This window comes from Polyergus mexicanus, unplaced genomic scaffold (assembly GCF_030449975.1).
Source record: "Polyergus mexicanus isolate NDT 795.1 unplaced genomic scaffold, iyPolMexi1.0 SCAF_2, whole genome shotgun sequence".
Lineage (NCBI taxonomy): Eukaryota > Metazoa > Arthropoda > Insecta > Hymenoptera > Formicidae > Polyergus > Polyergus mexicanus.
This window is the reverse complement of record NW_027223322.1, coordinates 4,219,217-4,242,470: the sequence shown is the minus strand read 5'-3', so window position 1 is coordinate 4,242,470 and position 23,254 is coordinate 4,219,217. Positions and strand designations below refer to the sequence as shown.

Sequence of the window (23,254 nt, the reverse complement as noted above, 5' to 3'; positions counted from 1 at the left end):
TATCCAGAAATTTCCCCACATGAGAGAATATCCCCAGATCTCCTTTAATATAATAAAAAGTAAATAGTTTATCTTCATGAATATCAAGCGAATTTACTTTTAATTTTACTTAAAGTATTTATATATTTTATATAAATATCCAAATAAATTGCCAAATTGCCAAAATTTTTTTATATAAGATAAAGATTAAAATATCCAAATAATCCAGAATTATTATTTTTGTTAAAGCATGCTGGGATGTTCCTAAAGATAAATATAACAAAGATCAGCAAGAGTAGATAAAAAACCCCCCAAGCACAGTTCTTTGGTATGTATATTTTTGAAAAATAAAAGTTTGTTGAGAAAAACTATCTCTCTCTCTCTTATTTTCTTTCCATTGCCTTCGAAACTCATGTATAGCCATCGGATATTCAAAACTTGCCTTTCTATATCTATTCAATTTTCTTTTCACATTTTGGCTAATCATATTTAGTTCACTTCGTGTATCTAGCTGACATTCGAGGTTCTTCGGTCGGTGCAAGACTGTTCCTTTGCAGGACTTCCCTTTTATAGGATATCGTCTTCTCGGTGATGCGCTCGGATCCGATCCTCTTATTAATCATGTTTGGAAGGACATGCAGACGCAAGGGTCGAGTGTAACTCCAACGAATTAATCCTAGAGGGAAACGCGACAGCAAGGACTCGCGACGAAATCCTATTACGAGGAACAGATTACTTCTACGAGGTATCGATCCTGGGCACTCTAACGTGACGCATCAAGGCCTCTCGGCTAATTCCTGCCGTTGGCTGGTTTGCAGACAAACATTGGACCAAGTCGGTCGTACGAGATATGAGAAATAGTGAAGAGATTGCAAACGTTGAGAAAAAGATTCGACAAACATGAGATCACATTTCATTTTTTTTTATAATAGTTTTATTTTTTAGATTGATAAATATATTTTGCTGATTAAATTTTAATAAGTAAATTGACAGCAAAATCTTGATTGTCATACTTATTCTTGATTTAATATGAAATTGATTGTTTGTGGAATTTTATTTTGATATCTTTACAGATTTCACGTTGGAAATGTGTGACAGATTATTTCATGTGAAAAAAGAAAAAAGGATAAACAATAATTAAAACGATAAAAAATAATTGTTAATTTTAATTGACATTATTATATCAAAAAATCTTCCATTACATGTATATTATTAAAGGGAAAGATGAAAATTTAATCCGGATTCTTAGTAGGATTTAGTTTACTCAGAGTTTCCGAACAGCTCACCTTGAATATGTTTGCAGATACAAAACTCCATAGACAGAGAACAGATAAGAGTACCGAGCTCCGCGAGAGTAAAACAGTAATTTCTCCATGTGCCGTCAGAAGATCGTCCCGATATATCCGAGCGAGAGTTCTACTGTATCATTTCCGGTTATACACAGACGGCATTACTAGCTAACATTTGTTCCAGTTATTTCCAGCCGGTGCTACCGCAACTCGCCGCGTTGTAATGAGATTACAAAGCGACGGGATAAAAGCCCAGAATCCTTCGTCCGTGTTTCTGCGGGATTAATGCAATCCCATAATATACGGTAAATTTGCCCGGCAATCTTCTATTTCAACAAAAGAAGAGATCCGGAGTAAGAAGGCCTTGGAAGGATCGTTATGCGTCATGGAATATTGCGTGAAGATATTGAATTTGGCGAAAATTAACTTATCATATCTCCAAGTAAATTCTCGACAAAGTTACGTTCGCGTCTCAAATAAATATTGCCATTCTAGCATGTATTAATTCCCTATTGGTTTTTCTACTTCAACTTCCTAATTTATTCACTACAACTTAGAGGAATCGAATCAGAAACATTCGTATTGATTAGAAGCAATTCCTACTTATTTATCTTACTGAAAATATTCCTCCCACTGCGCTTCTCTTTATCGCATATATCACAAAATAGTCTGTTTTTGATAGATATAAGTTATATACGTTCAGTTAGAGTATTAAAGTAGCAGTCAAAACTTTACAAAATTTTGAAAAGAACATTTATGTTCTCTCGTGTTCTGAAAAGAATGTCTGAAAAGAAAATGCGCTCTAACAGAAAAAAAATTATCTCGCGAGGTCGACAAAATCGATAGAATCTTTCCAGGCATACCAAAGTAACCTGGTCTTTCTCGTGGCAGTTTTATTCGTTCCTCGATCTCGCCCCTGTTTGCCACAAAAGACCACGAAGAAGAATTTTCCGGGCAAAATTGAGCTCGCGGTCGAATCGGAAAAATATCGGGGATGTCTCGACTTCTTCGACGGTGAACGTATCGAACAGAAGAGGGGAAAAAGAACGAGAGAATCGGAAGAATGAGGAAGCGAGGAAGACAAGGATGACGACGAAAAAAGAAAGGTAAGTATGAAGGAGAGAGAAAGGATGTGTGATTGGAAAAAAGGAACGAAAAAGGATCGCGATATCTTGAGGAAGAGGCGGGCGACGCGATTGGCGTTTGCATTGGAAATTCGGTGAGTCGACGGAAATTGACGAAGCCGACTAGTTTGGCGAATGGCCAGATTTATCTAGTACCCGGATACGCGTCCGCTTTCCTAACAATAACAGCAGCGGCTAATGAATGCGATGCAATTTTCCTATATGAATGTTGAAACTGACTTACTTTGATGTTGTCCTCGCTTGCACATATGAATCTAATAAAGCTACCTAAATACAATTTTCACATCTAAAAAGACTAGTTCTTCTGCAGAAATCAAAATTGTCCTTCATTTACGTAGAACCATTTACAAGATAACAAAGTATACTTTCGGTATGAGTGTCAAATAAATTTGCTTTTAAATGTATATGCTTTATAATTTTGATTCTTTTATATATATAAAAAATTAGAAATATTAATTAAAATATTAGTCAGTTAATTTCCAAAATTATTGCTTTTACATTAGCGCGTGTCGAGATTTCTTTAAATTACTTTTTCAGTTTTGCGCATTATCTTTTCCATTGAAAAATAATATTCTTTTTGCAATCTCTGCGAACAAATCATATTATTTATATTTCCAGAAGTGCTAATAAGTGAACTGTATTGAAATTTGAGAAAAACAACATATCGAAAGAATATCGATATTCCATATCGGAAAGAAGCCTCGGAATTCTGTCCAAATTATTGACAGTATGATGTAAAAAGTAGCCACACGGCGAGCCGCGTCACAACGCGCGGCAATTAGTTTGGGCAAATCGAATTTCCATGCTAGAAATCTCGACAAAGCGGGTAGCCGAGAGGCAGCCGGGACTGTCATTTAATTTGTATTTAAATTGAGTGTCGAGTGCACTACCCCCGAGTTCTCTTCCCCTCCTCGTGCCTTCTCTCTCGCGGTTCTCCGATTCCGGGCGCGACCGGAATAAAATCATGCCCGCGCGGAAGGGCTCGTTTATTTGCCGTCACCGAGTTTCGACGTCGGTAACTTAAGTCAATTACGATGACGTTAATCAGACGAGAGAGAGAGAGAGAGGGTTGAGGAAAGGAGAGACGCATCCAGATGTATTCCGCGAAACTGAAGAGCGGGGAGAAGAGATGTTCCGATATGCCGGCGGGGCTTTTCCACCTCTCGAAGCGATTTAATAAGCTCCCTCAGACAGTCACGATCAATTATATCGACCTTGAGGACGTCCAGGCTGCAATAATTAATGAACCGTCGTCGGTTGTAATTTAGCCACCCGAAAGATCTTTTGGCGAGCGTAATGAATTGTTACTATGCGAGCGTCGCTGTAAAAATTTGTAACCCGACAAAACTCTCAAAAAAAAAATATATCTACAATTTTTAGTAATTGTATTTGCTGCACGGTAGTCATATTGTCTATAACTTAAAAATTTTATATATACATATATGTATATAATAAGAAACAATAATTAGATAAAATTAAATTACAACATAAACAATTTGTCGTCCTGGGAGAATCACAGACTATACGCATATTCACTAAAGAGCTATATACAATAGTACGCAAACGCATAAAACGTTCGTCGCATTTGCGTCGCGTTCTGACGATCAATCCAACAATTCACAATTCGTCCGTTAATTAATCATTCTCTCGTCAAATATCGGCGAAATGTTAATGCATGTTGTGTATGCACGACAGAGCGAAGCAAATTAAAAGCAAAAAAGCGGCTCCTCGACTCTTTCGAATCTGCGAAATGGTAAATGTCCAAATGATATTATTCGCGAGCAATTAAAACAGCTGCAATTAAATTTCATCTCGAGGGAGCATTAATTAAGCGATGCTAACGTAGCTTGAGGAATACGATTCTCGTCTATTCGCATACGCATCCCTTCCACATACTCATCTTGTATCTTCTATGCAAGAAGCAGCAGCAAGATAATGACATTTGACGAAAATTTGTGGAAAAATAAAGTTTTAATTTTTCTATACATAAAAAGACAAATATTATAATTACGATCACATACAATGATTCTGATTTTGTATCATGAATAAAATATATAATGGACAATTTATAGAGAAGAAAATTATTTTCTTACATATGTAGTATATTAATATATTAAATTATGTATGTGTGTATGTTGATAAAAATTTGACGCTTCTAAAATTCCCTTTGACTATCAAAAATCCGTAATTTTTCCTAACCATATGATGATAATAGAAATGGCAATTACACAGAGCAATTCCAGAATATTATTCTCTCCTCAATTATTCTCAACGATGCTGTTGCAATAAAAGAGAAACGTCGGTCGTGTCAATAAAAATTAATTAGTGGAGCAAACGCACTGCAGAGGAACAAAAGTTGATGATTCTCTACACACAAATAATATCCTTTGTCGTTGTCTAACCGAAATTGCGCAATATTCAGACATAACGCTTTAATCAAACTACCTATTAAATTTGCCAAATAATATGGCTCGTGTTTCCATGACAAATGATCGCGTTCCATACATCGCACGATTGGATAGTATAAATATTTCATATGTAGAATATGCTAAAATATATAACAATATATTATAATTATTTATAGTAAATACATTATAATAATGTTTACGCTTTCTTTTCTTTCTCTCTCTTTCTTTCTTATTCTCTTTACATATGTGTATATGTATGTATAATTTTATATAATTTATTTAACGTAATTATCATTATATTATCACATTAAAAATAATGTAATCATTTTTATTACTGATATAAATAAATAAAATAAAGGGTAAATAATGATATTAAGTTAAATTTAATTAATAAAATTTTAATATATAGATTATACTAAAATAAGACAAAAATATAACGCTATTATGTATAGTTTTCATGGATTTTTGAATGATTTATTTTGCTTGCTTGAATGTTAATATTAATATAGTACCTAGCTGAAAGCTTTGAGCCGGATATGACGTGTGAAAGCCTTACAATGTGAACACAAATCCATCAGTATTATTCATCCATCATACCGGACATGTGCGAATAATAAAATTGCGTTCTTCGCAGATACTACACGCCCAGAAAAGCAATAAAGTAAAAAAAGCGAAGTGGCTTTTGATATTGAATCAATTTTAAAGTTTTCAGTTTAATTCATTCGTCTAAATCATCGTGATAATAATAGCATTAACAATTTAACATTACGCCGACAGGTGAATACTAATAATAAATTCAGTAATATATTATATACTTATCAATAACAATGATTAATATCATTTATCGATATTTCTATTAAATAGATTAAAAATCGTTATTTAGAGATCGTTGTTCGATTACAATAATACTCATATATTGTACATCAAATCGACGGCCTCATATATTTTAATAAAGGCTGTCGAGAAGTCCTCTATCAATAGTTCTCTCTGACTATTATATTATTATGCATATTTATTAAATTAATAAATTAGTGATATTTATTATATAATCATTATCGACACAAAACTAGAAAATTATAAGAATTCTTTATATAAAGATAAAGATAAATAATATATTAATAATGATATCCAAATAAAGTCCAGATAACTTTTATTCAGTTTAATTTCGATAATATTGTAGAAAATCAATAAAAATCGATATATATTATATATTATTATATATTATTATATATATATTATTATATATATATTACTATGAGTAGTTACTACTCGTAAAAGATTATATTATTTTTTTATATTATATACATATATACTTTTATACATTACATATATTGTATTTTATATAAATGATATTACTTTTATATATTTCCTTATTTCCCCATATTCCTATTCTATTTATTATAAAATAGAATGGGAAAACAAAATCCTACTCCTATTAGGTAACAAGATATATTGAGGCGACAGTGCGTGACGGCAGATTAATGCGTTCCATTGCAAAGGACGATAGACAGGTTCCCCTCGATATCATCTCTCGACATCGAAGAATACCTGCTGTTATACATCTCTATCGTCATGGTGCGTTACCGTGATCGTAAAACACGTTGCGAAAAACGCGTTATTGGTACATGATAATTTTATTGTAACGCAAATGAGAAAGAGAGAGAGAGAGAGAGAGAGAAATTGTCAAAGTCAGTCACCGTTTATATTTACCGAATGATATTCTATGCATGACGGCGATTGAAATCAGCTGCAAATTTATCCCGCGGCGGTCTGCCACGATAATATACAGAATGAATCAGAAGCTACAATCGTCGATCATAAATCATTTATATTCTGTATTTATTATTCGATTCGCTTTCGTCTTTTTTTTTCGTTCATTTAACCCAAAATGTCAACTACATAAATTCATATCGTTTTCGACAATCTTGTAGATGTAGACGATCTCCCTCTCAATTTTTCGCTTCGTATACACGTAATTTTGACGAGCCGCGATATCGCAATATAAGCAATGGGTTGTGTGTATTCTGTCTTTTCAAGGCTTTCATTAATCATGTGGCTTCCGTTCGCGTTAAATGCCGGTTCTCAATGCCGTGACGTAACGTGAAATTTGCACGGTTACGCGCGATAAATGTGTAAAACGAATTTATACATCGTCATCAGAAACGGACGGGCACGCACTCGATATGAGTTCGACATCGAAAAGCACCTGGCTCTATAACTTATCGGGAACCAACAGATTATCGATTCTAGAGCGAGAAAATTCCGTGACGCGGAAAACGCGCTGATTAATTTCCGATATCTTGTGCGAATTTATCTCGAAATTCATGCAAACACTTGACAGTTTCGCAGTTATTGCAAAATATGTTGAATTTTGTGTCTAGGATCGGTATGATGCTAAAACTATTTTGAATATTTCTCATAATTCGATAGTTATGAACCGCAATTTAAAATTGGATTAAATATTATTTGCAATTAATTATGAAATATCATTTTTTATCTAGTTCATATATATATATATATATATATATATATATATATATATATATAATGTGTAATGTTAAATAAATCGCAAAGAATACGTAATTCAAAATATAATGAATTTTTAGTACGCTGGAAATATAATTTAAAAATTTTCACAACGTTGAATAAATAACCGACCTTATAATATATGTTATTTGATTATGCTATTAATAAAGAAAAAAGATAGTAATGGTTATTTGAATATTAAACATTAAAATCTATTTTAATGTTTAATAACCTTCGACATTCGATGCAGTATAGAATACGGAAAGAAAACAATAAATGTAACTATTGTAGATCAAATAAGTACACTTTGTCCATTTACATTTTCAGCAACAGTGTTGTGTGAAATTTGAAACATACGCGCTGTCGCATCGCATTCTTTTTTTATACTGATATTAATGCGATAATGGTATCATGCATGATACTGATATAATGTTTCTCTTGGACATATTTTATCATTTGAGAGATGCGATACATCTGTAAATACGGGACACGTATGTAAATATAAATATTTTCTCCATGATCTTTCTCTCTTTTTCTTATATTCATCTTTTATAAACTAAGATTAGCACAAATAATATTAACTTTCTATAAAAAAATAGCACAATAATATCCCATACATTTTAAATCTTTCCTCTCTTCTCAACAATTGATAACTAAATAACTTGTTAATCAAAGCAATAAAATTACTATACACTTCTTGTCATTTCTCCGAAAATAATTTAATGGTGTTTACACGACTTAAATTAATTAATAAACTTTCTCGAAGCGGAATTTGTACAAGCAATTGTCATAAAGAGACAGTAATAAAATGGCGCTTTGCAAGACTTTATTGCCGATGAATTTGAATTAAATGAGAATTGCTTTATTTCCTCTTTGCAGCAGAATTATCCCCATCTAAAAAAGGCATGTTATGTCGATACTCGAAAGTCTCGAAGTGTATTGTTGCCTCTTTTCCGCAATGCTGATTGGTTCTATTATTGCGCTTACTTCGTGAGCGGCTGTTATTGCATATTTTGATAGTTATTTTATGTATATATTGTTAAAAATGTTTAATGAAAAAGAATAAATGGCGCGCGCGAGGCGCGCGTTGTGTTGTTCTAATAATATAAAAGCGCCAAATGTTTGTACTACAACTTTTTCTCGACAATACTTGTTATTATTTAAACTGCAATATCTGGATGCAAACAAATATTTGTTACTTGAAATTATACTATTTGTTAGGAATGAATCTCTCTCTCCCCCTCTCTCTCTCTCTCTCTCTCTCTCTCCCCCTCAACGTGTTTTAAATATAAATCTTAGATAAATTAATTCATGTAGTTACAGTTTATCGAATAACATGTCACGCGATCAAGCTTTTTTAAGGATAAAAAGAATATCTCTTTCTGTTTTTCTCTTCTGCATCTTTTATCTTATTATAATTTTATTTTACAATTTTATTCTAAAATTTTATTTCCTATTTTAGATAATCAATAATTCGCGATAAAGTTCGGAATAGAAATATTTATAAACTTATAATGTATAATATAGTAAATATTTGAGGAAATAAAAAATATATATAAAATACATAAATTCCAAAAAAATACATCCATGCATGAAAATATGCATATAAAATAATAAAAAGATATCTTGCACTTTGTTGCGAATTATAGATTGTCTCTATGAGTTTATGAAAAGAAAATCGAGCAAGTATGTTTAGCGCTAAATATATGTTGCGAATACTATTGAGTGTTCGTGTGAGTTCGTTATTCCTACACCTCGAAGTATCCGTCGTTAAACGAGTAGGTCTTGGTCGCGCGACAACTTCTGCAGATGATAACCGCGCAGAATAACTTGCAGAAGCAAGTTCATTATCACCGATGGTCCGATCATTTGCATATGCGCGTTGATACGCGCTGCATGTAGGATCGTAACTGGAGCATGACGAAATTTAATCACCGCCGGCGGACTTTAGGAAAGTCCATTAAAGGAAGCTTGCACGCTTGCATTCCCCGCGCGATATCGTCTCAAAACTACATTTCTTTGCTTCGATAGAAATCCGGTATCCCTTTTTAAAGATTATTGTATTATTAATGATATAATTTCGATAATTCGCCGAGCACATGTGATCGTATATAGCGATAATCAGGAGGACAGTAACGTCTCGATTATGAAGCGCTTGTCAAACCCGATAATGCAACGGACGGAACGAATATTCATGCGCCATTCATTGTATGTTGATGTTAGATTATCCAGAATGGAGATAACATTGATATTAGATTATGTGGAATAGAATCGAAGTCTAACGGCAAACTTCAAAAGTTGACAAAGGAAATTGTACGTACAGGGGAAAAGAGAGAGAGATATGTTCTTTTCCCTTTTATATAATAAATTATCATATATAACTGAAAAAATTAAAATATTTGAAATAATCTCTAAAGATAATATTGAGAATATTTTTATCACATACGTATTTATCACATATGTATAGAAAGTAGAAAAATACAGAAATTATAAAAACTATAGAGTTTATATTTTCTGTAGTTTTAAAATATTATATATATATATATATATATATATATATATATATATATATATATACTATATATATTAAATATATTCACATCTATAGTAGTCAATTAGAGAAAGAAAGGGAGAGAGAGAGAGAGAGAGAGAGAGAGAGAGAGAGAGAGAGAGAGAGAGAAAGAGAATATAATATTATACATATAAAATTTCGGTAATGTATTATATAACAGAAAAGTCTCATTTATCATATTTTAAACTCATGCATAAATCTTGAACCGGTAAAACATTAGCGTGCCGTCAAAATTTCCCTGACTAATGTCAAGCTGATGCATGGAAATATCTCGCTGTTGAATAGAACAGCTCCTGCTAAATGGGCACACTTGCCAACACAATGCGGATCACGTCTAATATCCTGGTGACTATTGCCATGACATTCTATAACAGCAGTAGCTTTCGAAGATGCAGCTGCCGGCTTCACGCCAAGTGCACCCACACCACAAAGCGACGATTTCTTACATCCCAAGGGAAATCTGGACGATAACGATGCAGTTTGTCGCGCTGTATCGAAAAATTGTGGAACAGTTGCTACCCGTTTCACAACAAAAAGAAAATAATAAAAAAGATTTTTAATCATTAGTCAATTACTAAAAATTTAGTCGTTCGAACCTTATATAAAATAGTCCGCAATCTTATAATTTTTATTTTAATAGAATTCTCGAATAAAAAAATTGTTTAAAAAATTAACTTGATAAATTTGAAAAAAAAAAAAAATATCCAAGAGCATTCGTAAAATATGACAATCAATTATTACGCGAAAAATCGTCATTAAAGACATCAACGTTCACGAAGAGCACAATTTGCAAATATAATTCACAGTTATATATAATTGATAATAATAATTAATAATATTAATAACTTCAGAGAACAAGATCATATAAAATTCGATATTCGCGTTACATTCTCTTCAGTTACCGGCATCCAGATGCATCTCTTATTTCGAATATAGGTAGATTTTATCATCAATAATTAGTACAGAAGAGGTCACATATTACGCATATAACGCATATAGGAGCATGCATTACCATAATCTTAAAGGTGGCTCTATTATGGGGCTTATTGCGAATAATCGCGTTAATAGCGCCGATACGCCGCTGCAGTTAATGCCATTGCTGTTGCTGCTATTGCAGCGGCTCTTTGTTATCACTTCCCAACATTTCGCAGCCGTACGTACAGCCGTCGTTAATCTTGCCAATTGAGCTTGCGGGAAATTGCAAAATTGCCGAGCGTCTCAATAAACACGTGATTATTGCAAACGAGTCAGGTCCATTTCAGCAACAAAAAGTAAGCAAAGGTAATAACATATGAAATATATCTCTAGAAATAATCTTATAACGACATAAGAACATAAAGAATATTACACACATACAAAATTAAAATATATTAAAATATGCGGATAAATTTGAAATATACATCTAACTTTAACAATCGTTATTAGTTTTCTTTATTAATTAATAAGAAAATAAAAATTGTTAATTTCTTATCATTTACTAACATTTTGTTAGTAATATTGCAGTGTATCACACTGTATATGAAAATATACATTGAATTGCGAAATAGAAATATAGAACGAAATACATATATTTTATGTTATTAATATAATCTTTTTCACAAAATATATTGTGCAACTTTTATTGTACAAAGGCTTAGTTTATTTATCTTTTCAATAAAATCTCCATTTATATCGCTCATAACAAATACGAAAAATGATGTTGTTCGAAATTGCATAGACATTTTTGTACATGTTCATATTATATGCATGCAAGCACATTATAATAATAAAACATTGACGAAGAGATATGTATAAATAACTGCAACAAAATATTATATTTTGAAATCACAGTAATCATATATATATGATTTATATTATGATTCCAAAATATAATATTTTGTTGCAGTTATTTATACATATCTCTTCGTCTGTGTTTTATTATTGTAATGTGCTTGCATGTATATAATATGAACATATACAAAAATGTGTGTAATTTCGAACAATATCATTTTTCTTATTTGATTTTTTGTTACGAGCGATAAATAGAACGATAAATAGAAATTTTATTAAAAAGATAAATAAACTAAGCTTTTGCACAATAAAAGTTGCACAACATATATTTCATGAAAAAGATAAAATTAATAACATTAAATATGTGTACCTCGTTCTATATTCGTATTTCGTAATTAATGCAATGTATGTTTTCATATATAGTGCGATATATTGTAATATTAATGCGAACATTTTATTCGACGTTTTTAAAATCCTATGGATTTTCTCGGACAAATTTTAATACCGAATTTTTTCATCCAGCAAAATAGTATTAAAAAGGAAACATAATTAGAGGTTTCTAATTCATAATTAACACATCTTGCATCGTATAGCAAATAATATAACGCGCTACAACTCACATGCACATACCTTATTTGAAATATTTAATAATGCAAATTTTTATCAAGTCGAATAAATGTATTTTACAGAGAATTACGTAACAGCAGATACATTTATTTTGCTTAAAAAATAGAATCATCTTCTTAAAGAAAAATTTTATACAAATTAAAGAATAATTTATTTAACAAAATATTAAATAAAATGCCTATTATATACACATAAGATCTAATATTTAAATTTATATATATATATATATATATATATATATATATATATTTAAAAGTATTTTTCAATTTTCATTTCATATTGCAGTATAAATCGTTACTGTGCTAGGCGTTACGTATTTTTCCATTAAAATGTGACATCTGCGCGTCGCGTAAAACATTTTCCCCTGGAGAATCCCTTCAATTAATCAAACCGGCCCTCTTTGTGTTCGCGATATGCTACAATATTCATACTTCATCCGTCATTCTGTGAAGTTTTCCCGGCTGGAAGCATCATGAGAGGACTAAGCCAGTCACGTTGCCAATATCGCCGTGACAGCCCGGCGGCCTCGTTTAATTTTTATTCTAGGTAGGCGAAGCACGTGGATCCACTGCGAATAGGGAGGAGAGTAGCATTCGTGAAATCTTTATTGCAAACTCGCTACTGAAGCATTAACAGAAGATGGACGATAATCATAAATTAAACCGTCACCAAAAAGACGCTACGATAATCGTCTATTCCACTACACATGATTAAAAGGGGTGCATTCTTATGTTTCTATAATAAAATAATATATAATATATTATATAATATACGGTTATAATATATGATGTGATTTTTCTCTGTATTATTATGTATAATTATAATGTTTAATTATATATTGATATAATGTGTAATTATATATATATATATTATTATTATTTCCAAAAATCATAACACTACTTTATCTTTAATTATAATATTTAACTGTTTTAATTATAGTTTATAAAAATATCGTATGTTTATCAAAATTTATTTATTTGTTAATATTTTTTAATTGTTCGCAAATTTTGTTAATATTTTCTTTTTTCGATATCACACACATCATAATTATCTAACATATATTTTATGACAGGTAGAAAATATGAAATTTTATTGGAAATATTAAATTTTATGAACGTAACGATAACAGATAGACGCTTGCGAATCTAGAACAGCCTACCTTCATGAAAAGCAAATGAATGGCAAGGGTTAAGCATACACGATCTAAAATGTGTGGCGAGTTCGCTAACTTCTTGTCGCTCTTTAAACCAAACAAATTTGTCGCATGAGAAATTAAACCATCTCAAGATTTAATCTTTATTTTTTTCAAAAAATACGCTTTTTATATTGTTACGCGCATATCATTTTGCGCAATATCAAACTTAAATAGAGTGCATTGCTGTTATTATCATTTCTACTTATTTGGAACTTTATTTTTATCTGCTATAAATTGTAGTGTAATCAAAATATTGTAGTATAATCAAATGATAATCAAAATTAATATAAAATATAAGACATACTCAACACACATTATCGCGTACAAACTCTATATGTGCGTGTGTGTGACCAAATAATACTGTGTTACAAAACAAATATATTATTTTAACGCGTTAAGTTTTTATAATTTTAATATTCATAATTTTCTCTCAATTTTTTTTCTCCGTTGCAATCATTATAATTCTTTTTTTATTTTTTTATTTTTTTTGTAAGTTATATACTTTTAATATCAACTTTAAAAATTATGTAATAATTTTTTAAAAAGAATAAAAAGTTATAAGAACAGAATAAGAAAATTATGCAAAAGTAAATAATAAATACCGCGTTTGCTACAGATAAACATAAACAAATGGAAACTAGATCAATTCAATCTTTCGTGATGCGAACGATTAGCTGTGAATGAGTATTTGCTAAAAGTGCACTGGATCGTTTACCTCTAAATGCTGAAATTGAAAATCAATTTCGGAAATCTTATTTAACTGTAAATACTTTACGTCAATTGATATCCATGTCTGTTGTTTCAATCAATCAACTTACGCGCGTTTTTCGCATTTACTGTTAAATATATCCGCGAGATATTACATTTCACGTTTGAAGGCTGAAATTCGCGCTCAATTATAGATGACTGATAGTATTATGAATTTTTATTTTCTTTTTTAAAGTTTTCATGATTTTAATATTCTTCCATCGAACTATAAATTGACGATAGAAAATAATGATTGGAGATTTTGATAAATCTTATGTAATCTTTGTATTTCTGTTGTAACAATAGGCATAAATATTAATAAAAATAGTGGAGATTATATACGGCAGACAATCTGAAAATCCTTTGAAAACATTATCCATCATTTTGCCAATATTTTACTTCCTTATTTATTTCCTTATTTATTGTTGAATCAACCATCGCGAAAATTTTTGTTTGCCCACCATTGAAATTCATTTTTCAATATTTTCCTGTATCTCCGCGCACACTCGTCCTTCCCAACCGATCAAACTCGACTCACTCTTATGCTTGGAGCTGCTCTTCCACAAACTCCTGAAGAATGACATCCTGGCCCAGCGCAGTATCACCAACTCCAGTAGCTCCGAGATCTTCTCTCTCGTCACAATCTGCCTCGCAGCTTTTTCCCGTTTAAAAGCTCGTCCCTCACTCACAATTCTCGCGATAACAAGTTCCGTTCAAAATGTGCGAAATCGAAATCGAGCAATGTTGATCATTCATTAATCGAGTCACAAATCTCGATGATTTATCCCCGGTTTCCTGGAGTCCTCTGTAAGCTACGAGATCAGAATCAACGAAACTCAAGACGGAGAAGAGCTGGCGGGATCTTCGCCAGCTCGATCTTCGGAAACACCCGCGAAAACGTGTTGCCGCGGTGGCAGCGCGCCGCGATATGAACCGGAACGGTTTATAGCGGCGCTTCGCCCTTGCAAGCGAACATGCGCATCCCCGTCCGTCCTTGCCCCGTCGCTCTTTCTCTTTCTGTCATTCTCTCTCCCACCGCCGGCCCGGATTCCGGTTCCGCTTCCGAACCGGGTCCCACACACGCCGAAAGGATAAAGATTATTTTCACACGTTTCGCGACGACGAACTCGCGACGAGTAGAAATAGAAAAATTGCAAGTCCAAAAATTTCGGATCGATGGAAAAAAGTGTTAAGAGATGATGATTTTAGAGCGATGAACGCAAAAATGAGAAATATTCAACGATCCGCGAATTTTAACGCTACGATGAAAATTTTTGGTTGACGAGAATAATATTTTGAAAAATACTCATCCGAGAGGACCACGAATTTCGTATCGAGATAAAAATTTGAGATTAATGAAGGTCCGGTACAAAGAATATTTATTTTTTACTAGGAAAACCTCAAACATTTGCCCGCCACAGAATATCTTTTAGATCATAGAAATAGAAAAGTAGTATTTTGATATTAGATACATTTAATTGAAACGTGAACTGATGGGACTTTTATGGAACAAAAATCTTAGTCATTTTAGTTGAACGTATCTAATATATCACCGCAAATAAAAATAGAGCTTGTGACAAAAACTGACATGTTAAGAATTCTGCGAGCTTATCAGATATTTAATATATAACAGGCAAATTTAATATCGGATTAAATATCACTCAAGTGGCTGTCATCGTACGGGCTTGCGAAGCAATTTAGTATTCATCTCCACCGACGACATAGTCGCCAAGAAATTGATGCGTTGCTCGGGCACGTTCCAGAAACACGGGTCGAAGGTCTCGCTACCTAATTTCATAGGAAATACCCGTTCTAAACTTGCAGAACTTCGGATAATCTCGTAATAGGTAATAACCCCTCTAGTAGATTTAATGTGTTTACCATTTTTGCGTTTTCACGGATTAAAGCTAACGATAAAAATCATTATCGTTTCTTTAAAAAGATATTTTAAAGCAAAAATCGAAATAATTGATGTTATAATAACACATGACGTAATAAAGTTTAGAACTTCTCTACAAAATGTTCTATAAATTTTGAACTTGTTGAGGTAACATTACAGTAAAAAAGTCCAAGAAAGCTAAAAATTGTAATAACAAGAAGTTAAATGATAAGTAAATACCTTATGATAATCTTTGTCTTTTTTAATTTACTGTGAAATGTGAGTCGAGTTAAACTCAAGTTCTCTCGTCGATTTCGGATCGGAAAAATGAGAAAAATTATCTGGTAAGTTTGAATAATTCTGCATTAGTCGGGAAAGCGAAATTGATCAGAAGACTGATTTCACACCGTAAATTTTCCCACGCTGTCGAAAACTTACAGTTAATATAAGATTATCAAGTCTGCGTGTTCGGAATCGGAATCTAAAATTTTCAATAAAATTCGCAAATATATCAGGTGTTCGTGTACGCTTTTCCGATTAAATACATGAGAACGAGATAGCCATTCGATTAATGGTGGTCGTTATGCGTTCGTTAGCACGCGATTGACTTTAGACAGCGACGGCTCGAATTGATTTTGCGTGCGCTCGACGAAATTGCCAATCAATCGGGAGAAATCGGGGAAAACAACTGTCCATCCGTTGGGTAAATAACCCGCATCTATCAGTCGCATCGGATTACGGATTGAACTAACGCACAAGAGCGAAAACAGATCGTCACGAGATAATCGTACATTGGATGAAACGGTAATTTAAAAGTGACGAAAAGAAGATTGAGAAAAAGAGAAAACAATTTATTCAGTTATCAGCATCATTGACTAAAAAGTATATAAATACAAAATAATGGAAATAATACAAGAAAAATGGAAAATTAGAAGAGAATAGAGAAAATAAGAATATAGAAAATATAATTAATATCTTTAATCGATAATTTAGAGATACAGGATTTTTAATTTAAAAAGATAAGAACTATATGTCACATTGAAATTATGTTATTAAATAAAAAGAAATATTATTTATATTAATAGAGAAGATTTTATTTAATTAAAACAATGCAATTAAATAAAATGTATCATATATATTATATATATGTTTTCTTTAAGAAGTCACTAGATGCAGTTAAAGAACTATAAGCTTGAAAATACTCTTTCTCTCTCTTTGTCACGAAGAGTGACCGGCTGTCAAAATCGATAGAACTGGCGGCCGATGACGCAAAAATTCGCGACGCGAAAGAAACTTCGGAATGGGAGTAAACTGCTGCAAAGATCCGAGCAAGCAATGATTGACGAGAGAAATTGGCACGAATGTTCTTCGGAAGCCAAGTTACGGGTTTTTGTGCGCCCGGCTTAACAGACATGTTGCAAAACTTTACTTGACCTCGCCTCCCTTCTCTTTCATCGCTATTGCCTAATCAATTCTTTATCCTCGCGATCTAAATCATCGATTAAAACTGGCATAATTCTCGATGCGCTCAGATTTTAATATTATACAAAAATTGATCCTCCCAAATTTACTCGCAATAATTAAAAAAATATATACATATATATATTGGAACACACAAGTGTCGTAACTTTTTCCACATATTCGCTGAGAAGGGATCGACTTTTGATAAAAAATATTACATGAAAGATAGCTATTTTTGGGACATTCTGTATACAAAATTGAAAATAAATATTATTGAAATTAAAAATTAACCGTTAAAGCGGTTAAAATGCAAAAGAAATATGTGATTTTTCCGATCGACGTTTTTCCAGGCAGCGGAAAATATCAAAATGTGAAAATCGAGACTAACTCTGAAATCGACCAGTGTCAATGGCGAATATTTTTCATTAAAACGCGACATGGAATTTTATTCGGGATAATGGACGATCTGTAAAAAAAGATCCATGCTAAAAACCTCGACGTCACAGCTGCTGTCTTTGCATCTCTCGCGTATCTTCTTTCGCCCGTTTCTTCATTCCGTTCATCGATAGGTACTTCATCTTTTCGTCCTCTTGAAGCAATTGGCATCGACATGAGATCTGCACTTGACAATATGTACTTGTCGAACACGTTTCGCGTAACCGGATGACGTTTTTCGTGACATGTCGTAAATTCGCGTGCCGAGATAATTGAACGATTGCTTAACCGAACATTATATACGTGACTTTTAATATTTTTATTCTCTCTATCTAAAGTAGGTAAAGATAAAAGCTTTCTACAAAAAGATATTACAATATTTTAATACATGTTTTTTTTTCTTTATTCTTAGAAATCTATTTCTAAAAATATTTCTAAAAAAATGTTCTGTAATTTAAGTTAGTTATCTTCTTGGATCATTTCATTATTCTTCTTTTGATGTAATATATGCGAGTGTATAAATACATTTAACTAGAATAATTAATAAAATTTATGACTGTAATATTAATATATGTATATATAAATCTTGTTTAAAACACTCACAAAAAGCATCATCTAATTAAAAAGACAGCATTAAAAATTATTATTTCTAAAGTTTTGAGATAATAAAATCTCTATGTATGTATGTAGATTTGTATGTGTGGTTTCATTTTATTCTATTTCATTCTAATACTATCAAGATTAATTTTTTTTTCTATCTAGAAATAAAACATATGTGTGTTTCCCCATTATAATGAATTTCATATATAATCATAGTATTTATAAAAACAACGAATTTATGAAAAAACTTTTGCTCACTAAGACTCGTATATAATTTACTCTTTCTTATCTTACTTATCTTTAAATAATTCAGATATAATATAATATCAAGAAACTCTAATTTCACAATTTCGCATATCCCAGAATAATAATTATATATCGATCGCGGTATCTTTCATCTCGTATGATACATCGGTTGCTACTCCATTAGTTTTGCAACGACACAGCTGACATCGTCGACAGCGAGTCAATCCCAAGTTTGGCACGTTCGTCAAGCACACGCATGACACACACGTGCGCGCACGTGGTTCGATACGTCGTCGTATACGGTCATCGGTCATGCAACGCGGTACGAATTCCATTATCGCGCGATTATGCACGGTATTATGCGTGACTCGGGATTCGCTCTGTAATTTCGAGTCTCTCCTCGCGGGATACGAACGAGGTATTGTTACGCAATGTTGTGCAGATCAGGAAATGTATTAATACAAATGGAATATGGAGTATTTCATGAAATGTTTGACAAATTTTATGTAATGTACATTAGGAAAAAGAGAGAGACTACACTTTTCTTTCCTTATACATTTATTCCTATATGTTGCATAAAGTTGGATAAATATTTCACGAAATACTTCATATTCCATAAAGATTGCTAAATCTTGGTACACGTTTTCGCGAAACATTTTGTATTCAATATACTAATTCAGAACGAGAGTGAGTTAAATTTGTCATATGTAGAATTTATTTTAAATGTGAAACAAAGTAGCTGCAAAATGAGAATATATAAATGAGATTTAAAATATTTAAAATATAATACTTATAATGTGATAATATCACCTCATTCCAAAAAAAGATTTAGGAATTATGGGTTCGACGTACTCCAATTTGAAGGCTGTATTTATCACTCTATCTTCGAGTCACACAGAATAGGATTGGCTGCTCCAATTTCAAGATATTGATCTATATATATTATAGTACACTTCGATATAACGCGTTTGCAATATTATCAGGTAACAGAGACGCATGAATACGATATTCGAAGTAACCGCAATTAATCGAATATCATTAATTAATTATCATTATTAATATATTATTATTATAGCCACTTCTTAGAGAGATTATGACATATTGTCGATGTCATGGATCACTTTTTGAAAATTTGCAATGTATTTCAACTTGCTATAACGGAAAAAAGTTGCTGCGTTTCGATACAAATCACTATTGCTCGAGTAATATATAAGCGTGAGTAAAAATGCATCTTTTAAAAGGAGCGCATCCAGCAGAAAGTGGAACTCGCGCGTTTATCAAAAACTATTTATGATATTTTAATGAATCTCAATTTTGCATGGTTAAGCAGATCCACTTGAATAATACTCGAATTTTTATTAAAATTGGCAACAAAGTGCACAATTGCACGTTGCATCGTTAATTGGAAGCACGTCTCGAAACCGTTTTTTCACGCAACAAAAGAATTATTTTCAAATGCCATAGCTTTACAAATGTTATATTATGACAACGGATTATTATAATGCTGATCAATTATTTATAACCTTGTAAGTGCGATTCTGTTAAAGGGCATTGCGTAAGAAATTACAATAAATCATTCCATCGCGGATGCAAAACAGTGTAGTACGAAGTTGGAGGACGGTCATCAATAATGGATGTAATAATCGATCAATAATCGATGTAATAATCCATTGTTTCTCGAGAATAATACAACAATGCATCTCGAATTTTTTCTATATATATATGTATAGTAAACGTAACGTACTCAAAAGAAAGAGAGAGAGAGAGAGAGAGAGAGAGAGAGAGAGAGAGAACGAGTGAGAGAGTTTAAACGATTATTAAATTTTCATTTAATTCTAATAAAGGTTTAAATGTATGTAACGTTATATATATAAAATATTTTATTTAAAATTACTTGTCTATGTGAATTATATTCTTAATAATTTGACAAGTCACAAAAATTAAAGGAAGTTTAAAACAAATATTCGTACGATATCAATGTTTATCAATTAAATTAAAAAAATTAAATATATATTGACTCATAATAAAATGTTCAATGTTATAAATGTAAAATATATAAAAATATATAAAAATTAATAAAAAATATAGAAAAATTATAAAATAACATTTTTTCAGTCCTTGTTTAAGTATCATGCATTTAGATATCACGGAAATTTGAAAGTTTAGAAATGTAAAAATTTCTCGAAAATACATGTTACGAATATATATAGATCAGGGTATGAAATTACGCCCGCAATTCCGTTCTATTATCGTTTAGCCCGATTTGATATTCCTTCTTATCATTATTAAAGCGAGAATCATGATTGAAAAATCGGAAAAATCTGCTGGATATCGGCCATGGATTCCAAGCTATCGTAAATTAATTTTACATCCGATTCTTAGCCTTTGATGTGCGCGAAGAAACAGATCCTTTGGCAACCCCTACAGGTGAGATCCAATTCTTTATTCGCCGAATTAATCTAGATTGGAAGCGAGAGAGGGATAAAGATTGCGATGTAAAAGACACGACGCGCTACCCTCCCTTTGAATAACCCGAACTCTTAGACATCGCTATGTATGCGAACTATGCCAGTCATTTTGAAAGCTTTTCCGGAAACTTTACGGCTTTTACAACGCGATTTTCTCGCTATATATATATATATATACAATACATATATATAATTCGCATTTTTTTCTTCCTTCTTTTTATACGTACCGAAGGTAAGATGAATTTTCTGCGGAATGTTCGGCGATGTACCTGGCAAACTTCATTTAAAAATTCTTTGAGGAAATTAAAGCTGATTTTTTTCTTAGCAAAAATTTAATTGGAGATGCCAGCTTTTACCCTTACTTCGTAATTTTTCACATTAAATATCTTAAAAGAATAGAATTCTAGAAAATTGGACAATATCTTTTTATAAACGTAATTTATGTAGAAGTTTTGTATAAATTGATTCTCATTCACTTCTCTTTGAATGAACGCGTAACGCTAGTAAACTCGTCCCCCCTCCTGTGAAATATCCAGCTTCATTCGTTAGAGCAATGTAAGCCGAGCATGTCGGTTCGCTATTATGGTACATGAGTGCCTCAGCATTTCGCTATTATCGCGTGTATGTAGGATATCCGAGCTATTTCGCGATTATTGTAGAACGTGATTCTCTGCAGATGTACGTATACAACGTTCGTCGTGTTCATGATATTGTTGCAATAGCCGTTAGTAATTACGCATATTTTCGAAATATATAATATTTAGAAATATATATATAAGGAAATTATAAAGGAAATTTAAACATTTTTTTATAAAATCTTGATAATTAATTTAGAGAATTATATTTATGGTATACCAGTTTGCACGTTTACAAAAAAAAATTTTAATCGTATTTAAATATTTTTTAATAATTTGGTGATTGTAATCTTAACATTTTCAACAAATGACAAATATATTTTAAATTTTCATAAACAACTGATCTTATATATTCTCGATAAAAATTCCTATAATTATTCCTTCGCGTTTCATTTAAAGACTGCGTTTATTTTTCTTGCAATATGTTTAAGATAACTTTAAATCTTTTAGATTATTCATAATAATTTTCTTTCTATTTTTGCACGATCGTGGAATGTCCATAAAATTGTCGAAGTACTTCAACTTTTATTTCGAGAGAACAATGCACGTTTCTCTCTCTCTCTCTCTCTCTCTCGAAACGACCGAATGGTAGTCTAACACTAACATATCCAAAATCTTGATCATTGAAAGAAAAGTCAAAAGTTTAACTTTTAACATTGTACTGCTAACGCGTAATCAGAGAAAGTATCAGAGGAGTCATCGACAACTAATTGTAACCGAAGACTGTACGTGTGAATTAGAAGGAGGAAGACGAGAAGGAGAAGGATAAGAAACGTGAGATGAAAGTTTCGAGAAACTTGCGTCAACCTAGCATACGCTATGAGTGCGTCTCGTTTCCGTATGTATATGCGAATCGCGTGTCTTCCTTCAAAGGTGGGCATCTTGAAACCGAAGATTGATTATTTGATCCGAGATAACATCGACTAGAATATTGTTCATGTTATATAGCATTCTTGGAATTACAAATATGCGCGCGTATAAATATTAAAATAATCCCTTTCTAAAAAAGGCATGAAATCTCGAACTCGAATATATCGAAGCGTTGAAACCTCTTTCCCGCGATTGGCTGTCTCGCTTGTGCGCTTCGATTTGCTTTATTCGTGTTATTTGCAACTGTGAAATCATGCAAATTTTGACAGTTGGACAATTTGTGAAAGAAAAAGTTAAGGTTAAAAAAATTGGAAAATGTCTACGAATAAAAGCGCGCGCCCGTGTTGTTCTAGTATTTTTAAAAATACGATGAAAAAGATATAATAAAATAAAGAAATATTT

General features: G+C 32.0%; 1 protein-coding gene across 3 annotated transcripts in view; it reads right to left on the bottom strand.

Moving 5' to 3' along the window:
- LOC138944671 (low density lipoprotein receptor adapter protein 1) overlaps positions 1–23,254 on the bottom strand; it is a 67,950-nt gene that overhangs the window by 31,372 nt on the left and 13,324 nt on the right. Inside the window, exon 1 of one of the 3 annotated variants that reach the window (XM_070315521.1) lies at positions 14,797–15,152. The exons of 1 other annotated variant lie outside the window; for it this stretch is intronic. In XM_070315521.1, coding sequence (XP_070171622.1) covers positions 14,797–14,842 — 46 coding nt within the window. In that variant the 5' untranslated portion in view covers positions 14,843–15,152. Of the gene's footprint in view, positions 1–14,796; positions 15,153–23,254 lie in introns of those variants that run through there. One more of the 3 variants, XM_070315519.1, reaches the window with a different exon arrangement.